General features: G+C 51.4%; 1 protein-coding gene across 1 annotated transcript; it reads left to right on the forward strand.

Moving 5' to 3' along the window:
- The first annotated feature begins 10,460 nt into the window (after positions 1-10,460).
- LOC142002551 (olfactory receptor 52B2-like) lies at positions 10,461-11,411 on the forward strand. Its single transcript, XM_074978740.1, has one exon. It carries the CDS (start codon positions 10,461-10,463, stop codon positions 11,409-11,411), a length of 951 nt encoding a protein of 316 aa, XP_074834841.1.
- Positions 11,412-16,030: the final 4,619 nt, after the last annotated feature.

A 16,030-nucleotide genomic window follows, 5' to 3' on the forward strand; every position in this document is an offset into this window, starting at 1 on the left:
GTACAGGGCAATACAACTTACTAGCAACCTTCATCTTCACTGTACGGACAGGGCCCCTTGGCACCCAGACATGGAAGTTAACTCTCTCATCCCTGTAGCAAAACAGATGTTTTCAGTTTCCAGGCTGTTTCACTGCACATTCAGGACCATGGCACTATGTGGATTCTTCTAGCAAAGAGATGACTGAGGGTGGAAAGGGACTGCTAATACTCTCCAAATTGGTGAAGGTTTCCTATAAAGAGGATGTTGTTCGCTCTTGTCAAATGGCTTACCAGAGTTGTTCCCCGCACCTTCATTTGGTCAACTTTTGAATACATCAGTCGATAGTGTATTTGCAGCCTGTTTCATGACTTTCATGCATTTGCATCCAAGAGTGTGACAATAAATGTGCACACTAGGATCTAGAAAGCTGTTCTTATTCATGCCATTTTCATGCAATTATTTTCACCTGTAAATCCAGGAGGGAATGTTAAGGATTTTTAATGTTCACATCCACTGATTAGTTAAGAGCTATTAGTTTGTGTTGTGGGATTTTGTCTTCACTTGTCCCTTTTCACCTTCATCTGAGTCTCTTCTCTTTCTTTTTGGGGCCTAAATCCCCAGGTGACAGATACCGAGGGAGGGGTGAGATTCGTTCTTCGGACTGGGGGTTACGCACACCTTGTTATCCAAAGCTGCAGGGTAACAACAACCCCTTGACTTGTTCATCTTTTGAATCCCTTATTTTTAACTGCATTTGTAGCCAGTTTCATGACTTCACTGCACTGGCATTTGTGATAAAGAGTATAAACTTGCATCTGTGAAGCTGTATTTATTCATGCTGTATATAAGCAAATAGAAAAGCTGTTTCCTCTGAGACTCTGGAAGCATTTTCATTCTAATGATGACTGAAATGTACAAACAGAGACATTCAAATGTGCAGCAATGATGGTCGGACCAGCATTAAAGAGTGTTACAGCAGGTGGCAGTAGTAGGTGGCGAACCTCAGTCCTGTTCTAGAAAAGGTCACTCGTCTTGCTTTTGCCCCTGTGTACTGAACCAATGCTTCCAACCCAAAGACAAGACAAAAGCATTCTCAAGCGCTAAAATACAAACCAGTCCCATTAAGCACGTTCTTTGTTTTGTTGAAGCACATGACTTCTTTTTGTTTGGGTGGCTCACATTCAGCTTTATTGAATTCAGTAAGGCAACAAATGAGCCAAACTGGACACCAGGGCCAGCAAGGCTGCTTGATGCAGCTAACTCTAGTATTTTATACCCTTACACAAACAAGCCCAGTGTCAGAGGCAATTAGCTGGAGAATCATAAATTGCTTCTCAAAGAGAAACCATTATGAGCCAGGAAAAACAGGTACAAGGGAGCTGGATCCCCAACTCCAAAGGGTTCATTAACGCATTCCATAGAGCTCATCCTCCCAGCCATTCCCAAACAGGTCAAGAAAAGGACAGGCTCTTGTGTGCATGCAGAAGTAAGGGATGTGAAATGGCTTCTATACAAGATGGCGTCCACCATCAGCTACTACTCACATACTTCCAGTCTTAAAGCACATGTACACTTTGACAACTGCACAGTTAAACAGAGTTCACAGCACTGAAGCTGGGTCATCACTTCACTTTACTCACACACGTCATTGACCGATTGGCAACGCCTCACTCCTTCTTTACCCATGGGGGTAGCTCGTGAATAAGGTTCTTAAAAAGGAAGGAAAATGTAGTTCTCAGAATGTCTGAAACGTTCCATGACATTCTACAAAGACTCAGAACATTTTCGGAGGTTGGTGACATCTGAACCCAACACTTAATTCCTGAAACGTTTTAATTCCAAGCTTCTAGTCTCCCCTTGGTCACTAACAACACAAACAGACGCCCAAGCCCAGCGTCCCTCAAGCCTGACACTCCAGGCAGTCTCCTGGTACACCTGCCCCACAATCCAGCACCAAATGTGGACTCCCCACCACCTGCTGCTCCTCAACCCGATCCTACCTCCCAGCAGTCATTGTAGCCTAGCACAGAGGGGTCACATCACAGCTCATGTTTGGCCCAGCTGCCCCTGAGCAAATGGAGATGGAGGTGCAGCTGGCCCTAGTTTAGGGGGTAGGGATGCAACTCTTAGGAACATCAGCGTTGCTCTCATCCTGGGATAGAATTGGCTTGTGCAGTCTCTTGTGACCCATGTTCTGGTGGTGTGGTTCTGGTTCTGCTGAAGAGAACAGCAGGGCTGCTAGTGACTTCCTTGGTGTTGGGGTTTCATCCCAAGCAAGGCTGTAAACCCCAGCACATTGTAACACTGTTGCTGATGCTGTGTTGTTTTCCCCTTTTACTTACAGGGTACTAAACAGAAGATGAAAGACCATTATGGCAGCTGTCAGTCACAGACTTCAGTGCCGTAACATTACCCTGGTCTGTGTGCCTGCATGGAGAAGTTGCATGTCTGGGTCTCCATCTCCCTTTCTCACAGGTGTGTTATCACACTGCTGGGAGCCCCATTCTGTTATTTATGGTAACAGAGGAAAGCCTCTGAGAGCCCTTGTACCTTTTTCCTTTCCCCTTTATCGGTGGCTAGTCTATGACTGTCTACCAACACCATGCCCAATGGGCTGGCTGCGTGCTGGTCCAGGGCCAGGGAAATAACTTTTGGCTCCTGCCTTGTACAGGTGTTCTTTAATCACTTCATCTTGATACTGGTGGTGTTTGCCTCTTACGTAACACTAATGTCAGCGCGTCTGTCTTCCCATTTGATCTTTGAGATCTGTCGGGGACTGCGTTGGTGATGCCTCTCAAGGACTTTGAAGAGATATCATAGAATCATAGAATCATAGGGCAAGAAGGGACCACATGAGGTCATTGAGTCCATCCTGCTGCCTAAGCAGGATCAACCCCAACTAAATCATCCCAGCCAGGATTTTGTCAAGCTGGGATTTAAAAATCTCCAGTGATTGAGATTCCGTCACCTCGCTACATAACACATTCCAGTGCTTCACCACTGTTTTGGTGAAATAGTTTTTCCTACTATCCAACCTACACTTCCCACTCTGTCACTCAAGACCACTGCTCCTTGTTCTGCCATCTGTCACTACTGAGAACAGCCTCTGTCCATCTCTCCATCATCTTTAGAAGCCCCCTTCATGAAGTTTAGGGCTGCTATCAAATCGCCTCTCAGTCTTCTCTTCTGCAAACCAAATGAGCCCCAATCCCTGAATCTCTCCTCATAGATCATGTGATCCACCCCCCCAATCATGTTTGTTGCCCTCCTCTGGGCCCTTCCCGATACACCTACATCTTTGGTATACTGGGTGCCCCAGAACTAGAAGCAATACTCCAGATGTGGCCTCACCAGTGTCGAACAAAGGTGAATAATAATTTCCCTGGGGTACCCAGGCTTAAGACCCATAAAACAGAGATGGGATCCTGAATTTCAAGACCATGAATATGTTTGTTAAAGCAGATGGGAAGGTGGGAGGAGAGCACAGATACACTTCTGAATGAAGTGGCACTCATTCGAAGTTACACTCTGGGTGCAGCTGGGGCATATAGTTTGTCAGGCCCACAGGAAGTTACACATTTATAAGTCACTAGGGTCAGCATCTGCCCCGCCTTCTCCCTTCTGCCCTACAGCTGCTGCCCTCGCCTTTATTTAACCCCTATATTCCCCAACCCGTGTGCAGAGCCACAGCACAGGGCATGCACCAGGCCTCTCTGCCTGGACAAGGAATCCTTCCAGGCAGTTCCCCAGAGCCAAGAGCTGCCCCAGCGCACCCGGGTTCACCAGTCAGAACCCCATAGGGACCAACGACTGGCTGGAATCTCCCTGTTCACCACAACAAAGCACTAAACACCCACCTGGACATAGCCAGCACATTAGCCACTCTGTGCACTCTTAAGGGAGCAGGAGGTGGCCAAGGGCTATTGACCGGATGTAGAAACCTCTGCCCTGTGCTATGGAGGAGGCCACAGCAGATGATCATGATGGCTCCTGGCACCATTATCAGAGTATCTGAGCTTCATATACTCCTCATGGATTTTACCACCTGCACCACTGGGAAGCCGACGGGCACATCATGCGGGGGAGGGAGGGCAGGCAAGGGAAAAGGCCGGGGAAAGAGGCCCCGTGAAGTTGTTTCTTAACTTCCAGGTGTGACGTAGGATACAGTGTCTCGTCGTCCCCTGGGGAAGGGGTAAGTCAGACCCAGCCCCCACCTCTGTGCCCAGCCACTTGTGTGCAGTGAAGCCAGAGGTGGATTTGGTTAGTGGGGTCCCTGCGCTCCTTCATCTTTGTACTCCTCTTACCACTCCCTCACGATGACCCAGCCAAGAAAAAGATCCTTCTCTCCTCTCCTCCTTTCCACTCCCCTGTTGTCATTATTTTTCCACTCTCCTCCTGTGACTAAAAGAAATAAATTAAATAAATAAATAAATTAAAGTAAAAGCAGGTAATTTGGTTGGGGCAGGAGGTCAGGGTTCCAAAGCGCCTGTGGGTTTGGGCTCTTGAAGGATGCTTGGGTTCAAGATAAAGAGTGAGAAGTCCGGTGTCACCTTTAGAGATGAAAAGACCCACTATGTTGTATGCATAAGGTGCCACAGGACTTCTTGATGTTTGTGCACTCCAGTGCAGGCTCTGGGCAGGGCCGGGGATTCGGCTGTGGGAAAGGGTCTGGGGGACAGTGTTCACCATGGGCAATGCGGCTCCAGAGGAGATGGGCGCACACTCTGGCAGCAACTCCGAGGCAGTGCAGAGTAGAGGGTGTCCACTCCCTGCGCCCTGAAGGCACAGCTCCATTCCCTGCTCCCTGAAGGCACAGCTCCCACACCTCCCATTGGCCTCAGTCCCTGGCAGAGTCACTGCTCGGGGCACAGCAACATAGGGAAAGACCCCTGGGGGCAACAGGAACATGATTGTCACTTTCAGGAACAGCACAGCCATGGCCATCGCTGCAGGGCATGGGCCTGAAGCAGTCCCCATCCAGTGGGGACTTTCACACAGGCCTTGTCCACAGAAGGAGAGAACCACTGTGACCAGGCCAGGGGGCCAAGCTCTGAAATGGGAAAAGTCTGTCCCTGAGAGAGACTGAGGGGCGTTACCACAAGAGGTGGCATGACTGCAAAATCGGAGACTGCTGGGAGGGCCAAGTCAGGGCAAATTGCTGAAAACAGGGTGACTTTCAGCCCCAGATGGGGGTCCTCCACTGTACGGAACCAAACCAACCACACAGAGCACTTCTGCTGCCCCCTGGCCAGCAAGACTTCACACAAGCAATTGTCTCAGACTCCCCAGCTTCCTTTGTGATACAACCCACATCTAAGTGTTTATTAACATAAAGAAGGAAAGAATAGGATGAGAGTAAAAACTCTCAAAGTCATTAGCTTACATATGTCAGTCACAAAGTTCTCAGTGCAGGCTGCAGCAGATGGAAAAGGCAACTATGTCAAAAGTCCTTGGAATACACCAGGGATTCCCAACCTCTGGGTCTGGACCCAAACGTGGCTCACCATTAGATTTGTTAAGGGTCACCAGCCGGGCAGTTCCCAGATGCATGTGACTGTTAAAAAAGCCATTTGCAGTATCTGTCTCAGGCAGATATCTATCAATAGAGAGATCTGTTGTCTCCAGCAGGTATCTGCATCAGGAGAGATAGCAATTACCTTATGCCGAGGTGCTGAAAGCTCAACACTTGAATTTATTGGTTTTTAAGAACTGTTACCTGCTGGGAGCAGGAGGGCTGGGGGAGCCTCCCAGCCTAGCAACCCTGGGGCCATTTAGGGCTGCAGGTGGTATGTGTCTGAGAATGGGGGGAGTTTAGGGTCGCTGGGAGAGGGGTGTAAACCAACAGGTGGTTTAGGGCTGTAGGTGGAGTCTAAGGATGGGGGCAGTTTGGGGCTTCAACAGGATCTAAGGGTGGGGGTGGTTTGGGGCTGTGGGCGGTCTAAGAGTGGGGGTGGTTTGGGGCTGTGGGGGGGTCTAAGAGTGGGGGTGGTTTGGGGCTCTGGGGGGTCTAAGGGTGGGGGTGGTTTGGGGCTGTGGGCGGTCTAAGAGTGGGGGTGGTTTGGGGCTGTGGGGGGTCTAAGAGTGGGGGTGGTTTGGGGCTGTGGGGGGTCTAAGGGTGCGGGTGGTTTGGGGCTGCAGGGTGGAGGTCTGAGGCAGGGAAGAGGTGCTGGTGTCTTGGCACTATTTGTGTTCAACCCCTGGAACATTTAAAACATTGACATGTGACTCCCAGTGAAAAAAATGTCATCTCCCCGCCACACATTGCGGATTACATAGACAGGATCTTCCGTGTTTTATATTCGTCGTGATCCCAGGCAAGTCACTGAATAGTCTCTGGCAGTGATTTTCACCCCCACTTCCCTCTCCTACTTTTTGTCCCCCTTCTCTTCAATGGAGCTGATTTCTCAGTTTCCATATTTTGTCTGTACATCCCCTCCACCAGCCCCTCCAGCCTCTGAGTGGGGGGGGTTAAGCCGGGGACGGGGGGAGCAGTTTGAGGATGAGTCTTTCCCCCACCACAGCTCAGATGAAATACAATAATAAAATAAAAAACTATAATAAATAAACAGCGTCATTATTTTATGAATGTATTTTCCCTTTGCTAAGGAATAACTATTTATGAACACGAGGGGACACAATTTTATATTCTTGCCTCAGGTGCATAATTAGCTAGTTACAGCTCTGCCTCTCCCCTGCTCACCCCCCGGTTTTGAACTGCCTTGGGTCACCGAGTCTTCCTGAATTGTCCAAAGGGGTCCCCATCTGGAAGCAGTTGGGCACCGCTGGAATACGCCCTCTGTTAGGATGGGGCAGCAATCCTGGGTTCAGAGCACAGAGGTTCCTAAAGTGATGAGCTGGACTGAAGACCGAAGGGTCACCTGTATATCTGCCCATGTGGAGGGGAATTCACTGTTCCTCCCTGTGTGGAAGCACGTCCTAAATGGAGCCTGTCCACGGGCAGGTCACCTGTCCATGGCCTTTTGTGGGCATTATCCCAGACTACACGGCCTCAGGCAAGTTCCCCAGATGTGGAGTGGAGTGAAGAGCTGCTTTACCTGGTACCACACCTTCTGCTGTGGTCTCCAGAACTACCATTGCACAGACAAGCACAGAGCCAATATTTATAACTCCACATATGAACATGACACACACACGTAAGGCGCAGAAACAGATTCAGTGAATCACCAGCTTTTGTCCCACACCACTCTTATCCCACAGGACACGAGATGAGCTGCAAACCTCGGCCAGCGCTTGGAATAATGTTCTGCAGGTTCATTGTGGAAACCAGTAACATCACAGTGAGCCGGCAGAGCCAATCCCCGTCATGGCCAGATGGAGGCACCCCAGCAATGGGTACAGAACCCCATGTTATGCTCTTGAGCCAGGTCAAGTGATTGCAGCTCTGGATTGGGACTAGAGAGACCCTGATGCAAGTCCTGGTTGTGCCCCAATATCCCATGTCACCTTGGGTGAGTCAGTGAGCATGTCAGGGGCTTCATACCACAGCTGCAAATAACCTGCTTCTTCCCCACCTTGGTCAGATCGTGAGCTGCCAGGGGCAGGTGCTCTGCACAGCTGGGCCCTGATCCCAGGTCAGGCTCCTTGGGGCTGTCCTGTGACCCACATGGAACAGCAGACAGATCCGGGTGTTTGAGATCGCGATGGGGAAAGCCGGGAGGAATCATTCATGTAAACACTGTTAAATCCCCTGATAAACACCTGCACCTTCATGAGGCTGAGAGGGAAACTGGTCTGTGCCTGGGGCTCCCTGCTGGCTCTGAGCCCCCTGGGATTCCCAGGAAGCAGGATAAATATCCCTGTGTCCGAGCCCTGTTCAGTCAGTTCCCACCACCTGCAGCTCTCCACCCGGATCACAGGCAGAGCCTCCTTCTCCCTGGGTGGGGCGAGAGTCTGGTGAGTCTTTGGGGATCAGGGCAGGTCTCTAGCACTGCTGCATCCCTCTGGTAGAAAGTTGCCCATTGCGTGTCGACAGTGGGAACGTTAGCTCACTAAGGACCCAGTCCAGGGGAGCCTCCCACAGCACAGGTTGGCACAGGAGCTGAGGGCACATAGGATCTAGCAGGACTGAGCCCACAGAGTAAGGAAAGGCAGGGAGAGCATGGACTGGAGTGCAACGCCTCCCAGAGTGTGCTTCCTGCTTGCCATGAGCTGCACAGTTCTCATCCCCCTTTGCTGCTGGCAGGCAGTGAGCCCGGGAACGGAACCTGGAGCTTCCCACTTCCTGTCCCAAGGCCTGGCCTCCCCATGGCCCCGATGCTGCAAAGAGATTCCACAGCAGAGGGCCCTGTAAGATCAAGACTTGTGTTCTCAGGTGCGTAAAACCAAGATAAAACCAGCCGCATCTCCCCAGGGGCCAACGCTGCCGAGCTCTGTGTGCAGTTATGATGTATTGTGTAGTGCAGGGGAGGAAAGTCCTGTTTCTCCTGCCCAATACCTCAGATGAGAGCAGGCTGGTGTCCAGCAGTTCATTACACCGAGCTCCAAATGATTCAGCTGTAAAACACTCATGAACCTTAGTGATAGTGAAGATGGTGAGCGCATGGACAGAAAGGAGGGAAGACAGGGAGACTTCTTTTACATTGCATTTTCTGTGAATGTTGAGTTCAAATAGAGCAGCCAAATTCACCTTTCCACTGACTTTGTGTCCAAGGCAGAGGAGGGCCGTGTCTTCCCAGGGAGAGCATGGAAATGCCATAAGCATTGCCGAGAAATGGGCAATGCGGCCACCTGCATGCAACGTCCCTGTTACCTGGCTCACAAGCTGACTAAGACATTCTCCCAAGCTCAGCAGCCACAGCTCCAATATTTACCTAACGGCTCCCAGGTGCAGGCTGTAAGGCTGGGATAGCAAAGGGAACTCATCAGCCAGTGCCCTCTGTGGTAGTGCCATCGCCTTTGCTGGGGCTGTGCTGATTCCAACAGCTGGAGCTGTGGCCATGCGTGACAACCGGACACATGTGAGAAGGGGCTCAGTGTAATTTCAGCAGTGAGGTGACACAGGCTGAGTGTCAGGACAGCTGCAGCCAGGAGAAAATGCCCATCACAGACACAGCTCCCAGGCTCACAGACAGGGAGGTGCCGGTAGCCCAGGCAGGTTTATAATGTAATGTCTCTGCCTGGGACACTTGCCCATTTCCAGACCAGCCGACGCTCTGACGGGCCCAGGGAAGCCCATGGGTGTCATTAGTGCCTCAGTCTCCCACTCAGCCCTGATCCCGGAGAGCTGTGGTGTCCAGCCAGTTCGGAAATGTGACATTTAGTTTGTCTTCAACGTCCCCTTATTCACCATTTTATAAATACAGATTGATTAAAGGCGACAGCGAGGACTTGCCAGCAGACACCCTCTGCCACATGATGTCCAGCTCATTGTGGAGAGAGGCTGAATTTCATTGCAGGGATGGCCCCTGGGCAGGAGTACAGAGTTACGGGGTGGGTCTCCCTCTGACATACAAGCCACGCTGCTGGAATATCCAGGGAGGTTGATGTGAAAAAGACTCTATGGTCTCGTTGAATAACCAGCTCAACATTGGGTCCCCCTCTGTCCAAAAGGGTGAAGGTAACTCTTGGAGGTATGACCAGGGGACTCGCCATTATGAGGAGGGAGACATATTGCATCCGTGTTTGGCACTGGTGTGAGCACTGCTGGAATCCTGGGACCAGGTCTGGTGCCCTCCACTGAAGAAGGTTGTTGATAAACAGTAGATGGATCAGAGCACAAGAGACTGGAAAACCGGCCTGCTAGAGACAGACTTGAGGTGCTCCCTCTGCTAAATTGAACAAAGGCCGGGGTAAGGGAGACTTCAGAACAGCGTTTGAGTGCCTATGTGGGGAGCAGAAACCAGATTACACACCTCTTTGGTCTCAAAGAGAAATGTGTAACCAAGCTTAGTGCTTGGAAGGTGAAGCCAAACACTTTCATTGTAGAAATAAGGCACAAAATTTTAACAGTGAGAGGAATTATCCCTTGGAACAAGTTACAGTAGGTAGTGGTGGATTCTGTACCCCTCACAATCTTCAAATCTTGAGTGGAGGATTTAAGCGAGGGGAGCCCCAGTGCAAATGGAAATTGAACTCATGGAAGCTGGGTTATTCAGGAGTTCAGAGCAGACAATCATAGTGGTCCCTGCTGGCTTTAGAATCTGTGACTCCATTAGGAATCCTTTCTGCTGTGACCACACTTTGAGGTGCATTTCCAGGGAACAGTTGCCCCTAGTTCCTGTTTCTGGATGGAATCTCTCACCCTGCTCCACAAGCAGGGGTACAAGCCAGGATAACACTAACTTCCCACTTTCCTCTGGGCCCCTTGCGGCTGGAGGAGGCTGTGAGATTTGTGGAAGTTCTGCTCTCTAGAATAATAATGAGAAATGGGTGTGAATGGGGTTCGTGACCCCAGCAAGTACTGACCTTGTCTTTGCTTTCAGCTGTGGCTGGCGGCCGAGCAGAGCTCACATTACATCATGGCTGTGCTCAACAGCACAAAATTCAGTCATCTCACATTTCTCCTGGTCGGCATCCCGGGCCTGGAGGCCTGGCACACCTGGATCTCCATCCCCTTCTCCTTGATGTACTCTGTTGCTCTTTTAGGGAACTGTGGTCTCATAGTCCTCATTGCAACACAGCGCCGGCTGCACGAGCCCATGTTCATTTTCCTCTCCATGTTGGCTGTCACTGACTTGATCTTATCTAATTGTACAGTGCCTAACATGCTGGCCATATTCTGGCTTGCAGCCAGAGACATTTCTTTCACTTCCTGCCTTACCCAGGTGTTCGTTGTGCACTTTGGGTTTGTTGCTGAGTCAGCCGTCCTGCTGGCCATGGGGTTTGATCGCTACGTAGCCATCTGTGACCCTCTCAGATACACCACTGTCCTCACCAAAGCGAAAATTGGGAAAATAGCCACCGCCATTGTTGCCAGAAGCTTTTGTATAATTTTTCCAGTTGTCTTTCTCCTCAAACGACTGCCCTTCTGTGCAAGCAACGTCCTACCCCACTCCTACTGCGAGCACATCGGGGTGGCCAGGCTGGCCTGCGCAGACATAACCCTCAATATCTGGTATGGCTTTGCAGTGCCTATTGTAACCGTTATACTAGATGTTGTGTTTATCGCTGTGTCTTATATGCTGATTCTCAGGGCTGTCTTCAAGCTCCCCACCAAAGATGCCCGGCTCAAGGCTCTCAGCACGTGTGGCTCCCACATCTGTATCATCCTATTATTTTATATCCCAGCCTTTTTCACCCTCCTAACTCATCGCTTTGGCCATAACATCCCTCGACACATTCACATCCTGCTGGCTGATCTCTACGTGCTCGTCCCGCCCGTGCTCAACCCCATTGTTTATGGGATGAAAACCAAGCAGCTGAGGGAACAAGTGGGCTATATTTGGTCTCAGAAACATAAATGGTGCTGAGTACAGGACAATGAAGCTTATTTGGAGGCTTCGTCCAGGCTACCGGCACAGGCCCAGTTGGCACCCAGACATGGAAGTTAACACCTTATCTCTCTGTATCTAAAGAGACCTTTTCAGCTCCTGGGATGTTTTCTTGCAAAGCCTGGGCCATGGTACTGTGTGGGATGTTCTGGAGCAGAGAAGCTTAAGTGAGATGCTCATAAAAGTTTCCAAATACGTGAAAGGTGTTTTATGAAAATGATGGTGATCACTTCTGTGGAACTCCTTGTCAGAGGGTGTTGTGAAGGTCAAGAAGATAATAGTTTCACAAAAGAACTAGATAAAGTCATGGAGTTCATGTCCATTGATGGCTATTAGCCAGGATAGACGGAGTGGTGTCCCTCGCCTCTGTCTGCAAGGAGCTAGAAATAGGGAACAGGGGATGGACCACTTGATTGTGACCTGGTCTGTTCCTTCTGAGGCTCCTGACATTGGTCACTGTCAGAACAGTGACTACTGGATGAGATGGTCATTTGGTCTGACTCTGGATGGCTGTTCCTATGTATTTTGCTTTTTCTCCATGCTCACTGAAGGCAGCACAAAAGCAATGGGCTCAACCTGTGGCAGGGAGTTTTAGGTTTAATTTTAGGAAAAACCTTCTGTTGGGCACGGGAGTTAAGCACTAGGACAGATACCAGGTGGGTTCTGGCTTCTCCATCACTGGAGTGTCGTCAGACCGAGCTGGGCACTCACCTGTCAGGGATGGTCTAGGTTCACTTGGTCCTGCCTCAGTGCTGGGGCTGGACTAGAACACCTGGAGAGCTCGCTCAGCCTGACGTCTCTCTATAGTGGGGCGTGTTATTCCCGGAGTGGATCGTACCTTTTTACATGGCCAACCTCAAACCCTTGTTCTTGCCCTCTCAGTGGGCTTTACTCCGCCCTTCACCTACCCAGCCACTTCTCCTGGGCTCACCTTCCCCGGCCAGCCAAAGGCTGAGCCTGTGGCTTGATTTGTTTTTACTTGGCCAGTGAACCCATTCAAGTCAGCGTGAGATAGAGGGAGAGCGAGTCCTTGGGGCTTCCAGCCGGTTCTGAGCCCCTCCCACACAGGGGCTCCCAGAGGAACTGTAGAAATATCCCCATGTCTCCACTCTGGGCAATGTGAACATGCTCAGCCCCTGATAACATGGCACCCAGCCAACGAGCAGCTTTCAAAATTACACACGAAAAAAAAGAAAGAAACAAACAAACAAGACCAAGCAGTCCTGTAGCACCTTAAACTCTTACAAATTTATGTATTTGGTAATGAGCTTTTGTGGGTAAGACCCACTTCTTCAGATATCTGACAAAAATAACTGAAATGTACCAGCGGGGATGCTGAACGGGGTACGCTGCCTTTCAGAGGGTGGTGACAGAGGCTGGATCCAACCGCTGCCTTCCTTGGATGAGCTACATGAAAACAAGTGAACATCACAGTCCATTTTGCAGGGAAAGGCCTCCACGCCATCAGATGTCCCACTCCCCCTTCTCTCTTTCCCAGTCTCTGCAGAGTACTCACAAATCAAATCACCCAGGCCGATTCTCTGAGCACAGGACAAGGTCTCTCCAGGCCTGGATCATGGCCCCTCGGCTGCTCGGCATGACAAGAACTTGCATGGTTGCTGCCTGTCCTCGGCCTGTGTGCAGAACAGCAGCACAGGAGCAGCACCAGGCCTCTTTGCCCAGCCAAGGAAACCTCCCCAGGCACTGGGGTTCAGAGGCCGGAACTGCATGGGGACAGATGGCTGTCTGGAGTCCCACTGCTCACCACAACAAAGCAAACAGCCCTCTGGACGTCGTGAGCACGTTTGCCTCTCTGTGGCCTTCTCGGGGGGAAGGAGATGCCTCTGCCTAGCACTGCTCCCAGACCTTCTCCCCAGTAGGACGAGAAGTCTGTTTTTCATGTGGGTGTCGAGTCACACGCAGGGGGGAGCAGTAACTGCTGAATATGAGGATGCCCAGTTAGAAGGTTCTGGGGGTACGCAGCAGGCTTCAAGGCAGGTATTCATGAGATAAAGGCACTTGGGTTTCTTGCCTGCTTTCGATGTCGTGTTTGACAATGCCACATAATAGAGCTACACAAGAAGAAAGCTGTGAGTGTGTGCTTTGCACGTCCATCAAAAAGTTTGAGGAAGTTGGCTAGAGTTGAGGCCAATTTGTACACGGATCTGGCACTTGACAATCTTTAAAAAAAAATAAATAAAAATATTCCCATGCCTGGTTCTTCATTGTGTGCGCACTGCTACCTGAGAATAAAATACCAGAATCAGTCTTGTGTGTAAATATAACCCCAACACACTGCTACGACTTAACCCTTGGAGCATAGGCCATCTGCATGGAGCATAGGCCACCCACAAGTCTCCTCCACTCCACTCTGTCTTGGGAGAAAACTTCTAGCTGGCTCCAGAAATATCCCAGTTGTGGTCCTTCAATCTCAGCAGCCCTTCTCTTTGTTGTCTAAGGTCTTCCCCTTTTGTGTTTCCCTTGAAGGTTCCATGTGAGAGTTTGACGGACTGTGCCGGATGATGGTTTTCTGAGAGTGTGGCCTTAGCCATCCCCACTTTCTTCTCTTGATTTCGGTGCCAGTTGGTTCTTATCCTGCTCTGTTCCAAAGCTCCTCATCTGTGACCAAGTCTTGCCATATGATGTGAAGGATGGACCTGAGGCATCTGTTTATGAATGCCAGTAGCTTGTGATTTGAAGACTTTTTAGTTTTCCAGATCTCACATACATACAAGAGCACACTTTCCATATTGGTGTTGAAGATCTGCCCTCACTCTAACCCTCCACAGTACCATTGTCACACTCATTACTGGCAAACTCCAGAACTGTTAGTGAGGTACTTGGTAGTTGCAATTTGGCCTTTGCCCAGAAAACGTCCTCACTTAGTTGTCCTTTTGCCACTGTGAAGAGCTAACAATGAGAACATTACTAAATCGGATCAGTTTTAACATAAGCTGTCCTTGAACCAACTTTACAGGAAAACTTGTAAAAAGCAGAATAGAATTCCAAAGCCTAACTCCTATATTCACAAATGCCACACAGACACAATTTTGAATCAGACACCACTTGCTTCTGTTATTACAGTTGGAAAGGTTAGAAATAAATTCCAACTCCCCCATGCCTCCCAGCAAGCCAGACCGTACTCCCACTTCAAGCTGGCCTTGGAGAAAATGGTGCTCTGGCAGAAGTTGGATGTAGGTGCCCTAACCCTGCTGCCTCCCCCACATGCTCACTGTCCTTGTTGCCCCCCAGCACAACCCAGACTCACTTCCTCCTCTCCTGGATTATCTCCAACAGCTCCCCCAACCCCCACCGATATACACCTGGCTTCACTGCCTCTCCTCCCTGCATCTCTAGCCCCAAAGGCCCTTCAAGCCACATGACCGGCAGAAGCCCAAGAGATTTTGATCCTGCGCATCAGAGGCAGAGGCGCTGTGGATGGACTGCACGGGCCCAGCAGCTTGGGAAATACTAAAGGTGTTTATGGGTCATTTCTGCGAACGTGTCTTTTCCCCCGGCACAAAAGCTGTGTCTGCACTCCAGAGTTCTGTCGACAGAGAGGGCTTCCAGTTCACCAGGCAGCCCTGTTTGCACAGCCTCTGGGTCGCTGTTCGGTCTGCAGGGGGAGCCCCTGTTAGGCATGGACCTGTTCTGTGGACAGAGGCGCTGTCGGGAAAGATCTGTTGACAGTGAGGTTTGTCTGCGCAGACACAGCTGTAGGGAAGAGTCTCAGCCCGCAGGGAGGGCGGCACTGGGGGTCCCACCGCTCCCGGGGCTCCCAGCTCAGGTCTGGAGACTTTGGCCCAAGTGACCCGTTAAAAGCCTCGCAGCAAGTCCGGGCCAGAGGCTCCTCCCCAGAGCTGGTGCCGGCAGCTCCGCACTGTCCCCTCCTGCAGCAGTGGGGGTGGGGGGAGAACCCTGGGTGCGGGGTACCGGTCCCCTCTTCCCCCGAGCGGGGCCAGGGCCCAGGCGGCCAGGCTGCGGGGGGAGGGGAGGGGTGCAGGACCAGCCCGGCCCACCTGCAGGTAACGCGTCCGGCCTGCCACGGGGACAGGCTGCAGCCAGACGGGCTGGGCCCCGATCCCTACCCTGGGCGGTGCCGCACCCCCTGGCACTCAGCTGCAGGGGCCCGTTATCCCACACCCCCCGTGCGGCGCACCCCGCACCCCCCAGCCCCCGCACCCCTCGCACCCCCCAGCGCCTGCACCCCCTGCACCCCTCTGCAGCGCACCCCCAGCCCCCACTCCCCTGTGCAGCGCTCCCCCAACACACACTCCCTGCACTGCTGTGTCGGGGGTCCCCCCCCCTCTCCCCCTCCCCAGCTGGGGATGCAACCACCAGGCTGGTGGAAGTGCCTGGTACTGCTGGGCGGGTGTCAGTACTGCCCCCCTGCCCCCTCCCTTCCCGCCCCGGCACTGCCACACTGGGGCGCTACTCCTAGTGCTGCACTGGAGACACTGGCCGAGCTGCCGCACCCCTGCCATGAAGCACACGTTACAGATAGTTGCCCCGGTATAATGGGTGCAGATGGTACAGGGTAGAACGGGTGCAGTTGCTCTGGGGTAGAACGGGTGCAGTTGGTACGGGGTAGAGCAGGT

This window comes from Carettochelys insculpta, chromosome 1 (genome assembly GCF_033958435.1).
Source record: "Carettochelys insculpta isolate YL-2023 chromosome 1, ASM3395843v1, whole genome shotgun sequence".
Classification (NCBI taxonomy): Eukaryota; Metazoa; Chordata; order Testudines; family Carettochelyidae; genus Carettochelys; species Carettochelys insculpta.